At 41.8% G+C, this 5,697-nt stretch overlaps 2 protein-coding genes across 4 annotated transcripts in view; one reads left to right on the top strand and one right to left on the bottom strand.

Annotated features, from left to right (window-relative positions):
* slc6a18 (solute carrier family 6 member 18) overlaps window positions 1-5,697 on the top strand; it is a 17,652-nt gene that overhangs the window by 2,355 nt on the left and 9,600 nt on the right. The window contains exons 4-10 of one of the 2 annotated variants that reach the window (XM_034891775.1): window positions 1-87; window positions 817-945; window positions 1,041-1,197; window positions 1,406-1,610; window positions 1,703-1,862; window positions 2,079-2,241; window positions 3,067-3,379. The exon at window positions 1-87 is cut by the window's left edge and continues 157 nt beyond it. The exons of the other annotated variant lie outside the window; for it this stretch is intronic. Of the exons in view, the coding sequence (XP_034747666.1) occupies window positions 1-87; window positions 817-945; window positions 1,041-1,197; window positions 1,406-1,610; window positions 1,703-1,862; window positions 2,079-2,241; window positions 3,067-3,285 (1,120 nt within the window). The 3' untranslated portion in view covers window positions 3,286-3,379. Of the gene's footprint in view, window positions 88-816; window positions 946-1,040; window positions 1,198-1,405; window positions 1,611-1,702; window positions 1,863-2,078; window positions 2,242-3,066; window positions 3,380-5,697 lie in introns of those variants that run through there. 2 annotated transcript variants of the gene reach the window in all.
* tert (telomerase reverse transcriptase) overlaps window positions 4,090-5,697 on the bottom strand; it is an 18,768-nt gene continuing 17,160 nt past the window's right edge. Inside the window, exon 17 of one of the 2 annotated variants that reach the window (XM_034891773.1) lies at window positions 4,090-4,187. In XM_034891773.1, coding sequence (XP_034747664.1) covers window positions 4,146-4,187 — 42 coding nt within the window. In that variant the 3' untranslated portion in view covers window positions 4,090-4,145. The remainder of the gene's footprint in view (window positions 4,188-5,697) is intronic. The other variant, XM_034891772.1, reaches the window with a different exon arrangement.

The raw sequence follows: 5,697 nt of genomic DNA, 5'->3' as shown, positions 1-5,697 counted from the left end.
GTGGCTGGATGCTTCCACCCAGATCTTCTTCTCTCTCTCTGTGGCCTTTGGAGGTCTCATAGCTTTCTCCAGCTACAATGAAGAGAGGTAAGCAGTAAGACTCATTTGGCTCTACATTAAGACCTAGCGCAAAGTGGTGCAAAGCGCAGCAAGCACAACTTTCATTGCTAGTTTCAGACCGACCATGAGGTGTGGTTAGGTCAGGAGCATTGTTGGCACATTGATACCTATCTTGTGGCAGCAGATAGTGAATGGGCTATTGACCAACAAAAACTGGGCCTAAAGTCAAGAGTGCAGTATTTTTCGGATATTTAAAGGCTGGATTATTCAGATAGTAGAATGCACCTGCATACAGTAGGTGGGTTTTGAAATGGGTACACTCTACTTGTAACACACAGGAATGCAGACAAGCGCTCCTCCTCAGTGAAATAGGTTATTGTTGCATTTGCGCTTTCACTTCACGCAGAACAGATACATTTCCTCAGCAGAAAACCACTCAACCACTCACTTCTTTGCTGAATAGACCATTTAAACAGCAATGCGCACCTGGATTTTAAAGGAAATGGGGGGTTGCCACTCTGATTGGTTTAATTCATGTTAAACCCAAAACACACCTATGATTAAGAGGCTAAATTAAACCCCTTTGCGCCTTAATCTGCGCCCAGATTACGTGCCATTTAACTACAAAAAATGTAGTTGGAAAAGCCCTAAATGCACTTGCCCAATGCACTTTTGAACATTTGCTATGCACCACAAGATCCCTTAACACCCTGAATGAAATTGAAATATGTCTTTTTTCTGTTCTTTGCCTATTAGAAACAACTGTGAGAGGGATGCTGTTCTAGTAGGAGTAATAAATAGTGCCACATCTCTCTACGCCTCCATTCCCATCTTTGCCATCCTGGGATTTAAAGCCACCACTGCTTACCACTCCTGTATTGAGGGGTATTTACACACACATACTTAATGTAATTCTAAAGCTTCTTTTGGCTTTCTTTTTTATACTAATGAGGCCAATTCTTTTTGAATCTCATCTGCAGAAACATCTTGGCTCTTACCAACTACTTTGAGTTTTCAGACCAGAACATAACTGTAGAGAACTATGATCACTGGCTCAAGTATTTAAATGGAACATCTCCAGGTGAGGTGGCCAGTCTGGACCTGACGCAATGTGACCTGCAAACGTTCCTTGACCAGGTATTTTAACTCTGAAAACACATCTTATCTTGTACATTACATTTTTTTGCCTGAGTCTCATTTTTCTAGTTTCCCTCTCCCTTTAAATCCTGGTTGTTATCTGGCCTCGCCTCCCCTTTCTTTCTCTGGAATACAGTACATCAAGTACCGTTCAAATATGTACAGTCAGTTCATGTTTCCTCATTACATTCTTAACCCTCTCCCTCAGAGCGCGTCAGGTACTGGTCTGGCTTTTATTGTGTTCACCGAAGCAGTGATAGAGATGCCAGGCTCGCAGATATGGGCAATTCTGTTCTTCGTCATGCTCTTCAGCTTGGGTCTCTCCTCCATGTTTGGCAACATTGAGGGAGTCCTCACGCCCATCAACGACCTCAAACTAGTGCCTAAGTGGATGCCAAAAGAACTCCTAACAGGTGCCTGCAAATCAGCTTGTTCTAAAATGTTATAAAGGACACATTTTCCCCTTTGAACTCCCTCTTGAGCTTTTTTTTTCTCACTTCCTTAGCGATCATCTGCTTGGTAGCTTTCTTGACGGCTCTCATCTTCACCCTGGGTTCGGGGAACTACTGGGTGGAGGTCTTCAACAGCTACGTGGGCTCTGTACCTCTGCTGATCATTGCATTATTTGAGATTACTGGAGTCATTTATATCCATGGAATGAAAAAGTAACTTGTTCACCTCTTCTTTAATATTCTGTATGGTCCAATGAGCTTAAAGGTCCAATGGCATGAAAAATTCAGTTTATGAGGTTTTTAACATTAATATGATTTCCCCCAGCCTGCCTATGAAGTGGCTAGAAATGGCAATAGGTGTAAACCGAGACCGGTGTGTTAGATCCAAACATGTAAAACATTTTCTCTTGTTCTTGTAACCTCTGACAGTTTCAGTGAAGACATCTATTTCATGACTGGTAACAGGCCTAACATCTTCTGGAAGGCATGCTGGATGGTGATCAGTCCTTTACTGCTGGTGGTGGTGTTGATTGCCTATGTGGTCGTCCAGGCACAGACACACCCATCTTATCCCACATGGAACCCAGCCTATGTAAGCAAGTCAAGGGTACTGACATGGAGATGTTAAGATTTTAGTAGAAATGAGTCTAAACTAAGCATAGTCTGGGTCAACAAGGGTACATTTCCAGGATAATTGCCTGGACATCTCATGCACCGGATGTCCATATGCTCCTGCTCTCGGTGTTGCCATTCTTAAAATCCCTTGCTTTGGTAGACAACAACAAAATTCGAGCTAGCAAGCTAAAAGCTGAAAATGCCACATTTTGAAGAAATTTTGGATCATGTAACAAGGCAGGCCTGCCTTGTTCTTTTGGTGATTGATTTTTAAAGAATATGTTTAGGGCATTTACTATCTAATTAGGTGTGCTTTGGGACCAGTTGGTGGGGATTACTATGAACAAAGTACACATGGTGATACACTAGTAAAAGCAAATACAGTTTAAACATTCCAGCTAATTTATATTCATGATGGTACTGTATTGGGTGAATGGTTAACTTTTTTAAAGTTTTCTTTTGTGGGGTCTCGAGACCATTTTGCAGAGCCAACGTTGCTGTGTCCAAAGCTTAGCTCCGTCCTGGACAAATGTGACTGATTCAAAAAAAAATTGACTAGTGTTATTTTTTCTATCCCAGAATCTATCTGTGGTGTAGTCAAACTGTACTCCACAGCCCTGTGGAGATGGGTCTGGCAATACAAGACTAAGCTAAGCTTATCTAATCGCTTTCTGGCTGTGACTTCATATTTAGCGCAAAGATATTGCATGAGAGTGGTCTCCATTTTAAAGAGGGAATAAAGAGAAACAGCCAATATCAGTTATATTTACAGTACATTATACTGCTTTGTCTTTTTCTTCAGGAACTATTCCCCCAAACTGAAGTGAAGCCCTATCCAGACTGGGTGTTTGCCATTATCATCCTGCTCTGTGTCCTACCCGTGATCTCCATCCCTCTGGTTGCTCTCTACAAACTGATCTGCTGTAGAATCAAGAAGTCCTCTGCTCGCGTTGACCTAAATTCCTACTTCAACGACGGCTTTGAGGTTGAAACACGGGAACAGAAGAACCAGAGAGCTTAAGAAAATGTTGTAAGTAACAGTGTTACTGAACAGAAAAGGACATCTTGATCTTTGCCAGTGCTTCTGTGAAATTTCATCTTAATTCACCAGACACCAGCCCAGGCTTCACAAAGGCCAACAAAAAATCTGCGCCAACCAGCACCACAAAACATAACAAAAAGTGTTACAGCCAATAACAGACAAGAAGGATTTGGGGGTGGGGGTTGGGTTAGTGCGTGGAAGCACAGGGAGCTATCCGCGTTCTATTTGAAAATACTTTGAACGTCAACAAGAAGTGAAGACCCCAACATTGCTTAGATAACCTTTAAATGTCCCAATGAATCCTTTAATGAGATCTTAAGCTTTCTACTGTTTATCAAAAACTGTTTCTGGGAGTTTTCCAAAAGATTGTCAGTGTACTTTAAACAAAAAAAACTAAATCAAAGTCTTTATTTGACTTATTTATGTCCGACAATATTTCTGTGAACTTATTACAATACAAATGATGTACATGTCACAAATGATGTAGCTTGTCTTCTATGAGGAAATCTAGCACAAAGTCCAGACAAACAGCGGTGGGATGAGGCGGGGTGTAGTACAGTAGCTGGATGAATTTTTGTTATCCATCCTTATTGATATGGTGTTTGATGTGTTTATGACTGTAGCTTATCATTTAAGTGTTTTATATGGGATCGCAAAGGACTGTTTTTCTCTCTAAGGAGTCTTTCCCAACACTGTAATGGATATACGTCACACACTGAAGATCAGATCCAAATCACTGATTTTCCCTGAGGATTAGAAAAACAAAAATACTTACCTTTGAACTGATGAGGGTTTCATGCATGTGATAGGAGGTGTAATGGGGGCTGGCTTGTAGTCTATTACGGTCTACGTCTGGATTGCCAAAAAAGTCTTCTGGGGTCCTCTCGACCCCTGGCAAGCCACAGATCCCACAGACGCACTTCCCTGTAAAGAGGGTTATAGCGGAGCACAAAAGGTGCTTCGTCTTACTCTATGACAGTAAACTGTAAAATTCATCCACCTGAACTACTTCCTGCACTTGTAAAATCTAATAAAAGGTGGCAATAAACTGACTTGTGTACATGTAACATTGTGATCTAAATTTGCTTGGTTGGGTACACCTCTCACAAAATCCACGTTTAAAAGGATTGGCCTTCTGGCCCAGGTATAATGATGTTGTTTTCACGTTGTTCATTTATGAAATTTTTTCTAAAGGAGACCAAGGGCGCTACTTTTCTGCCATTGCGTGGTTTCCTGGCTTGAAACAAACACGTAGTGAGGCTGTGTTTGTGATTACACTGTGCAGTGCAATGGCTAAGTCCATTTTATGCATGTGTGGCTCATTAATGATGAATAACAAGCTTTTAATGTTCTGAAGGAAATTTGTCTTTGACACACCCAGTACATAGAGTATCTGCTCTTTAGGTAATGCAACACAACACAGACTGTCACTAGTCCTTAAAAGGTCCCATTGCATGAAAATTTCACTTCATGAGTTTTTTGTTTTTTTTTAATATACAGTATATCATTAAAATACGTTCACCCAACCTGCCTGGTCTCTCAGTGGCTGGAAATGGTGATAGGTGTAAACCGAGCCCTAGGTATCCTGCTCTGCCTTTGAGAAAATGAAAGCTCAGATGTGCCGATCTAGATTCTTGCCCCATACAAGGTCATAAGGGGCTAGGTTAATTTCTTTTTCTTTGCTTTACCCGCCCAGAGAATTTAGTCCGCCCATGAGAGACATCATGGCTTTCAAACGAGCAAAGTGGCTGTTAGTCAAGGCAACACACCCCTGGCTTTAGTAGCTGTAATTCTGCACTAAGGCTGCATTTTGGGAAAAAGCCCTCAGATTTAGGGGACCACTAAGGCCTATATAAAAGCATCCTAACAGCACCATGTCATGGGACCTTTAAGAACACAATAGTACACGCACAGACTGCCACCAGCTAACAAATAGCACACTGCCCAAATGTCGTCAATAGTGTACGTACATGGGGTTAGGCTCTGGCTGGTTTGTCATTTAGGACTTTGATGGACAGGGGGGACAAAGGAGTTTTTTAAGCAGTTAAGATTGCACTAGGGGACTGCCTCCCTGAGGTGAGAAACTGTTACTCAGGGTGGAGGACATGGATGGGGTCTTAAAGCCAGCTTTGGAGTTACAGCATTCATGTCCAACAAGGCAGGAGGACCAATGGGGCTTGCATCTAAGACAGACATAATGACTTCCTGACGTCCTTCCGCATCTTATTTCTTGTCCCATCCAAAGTTGGTGATGTCCACAATTTGATCGGATGTGACTGTGATTACACGGAAGCATAAAACGGCTTCTCAATTGATGAAAAAATGTAGGCAGGCAGTACAGTTTAACCACGATATGTTATCATGTTATGCTGTCCCAACTCTGAAGTTTCT

This window comes from Etheostoma cragini, chromosome 14 (genome assembly GCF_013103735.1).
Source record: "Etheostoma cragini isolate CJK2018 chromosome 14, CSU_Ecrag_1.0, whole genome shotgun sequence".
Taxonomy (NCBI): Eukaryota; Metazoa; Chordata; class Actinopteri; order Perciformes; family Percidae; genus Etheostoma; species Etheostoma cragini.
The sequence above is the reverse complement of the archived record's forward strand: the minus strand, read 5'-3'. Positions and strand labels throughout refer to the sequence as shown.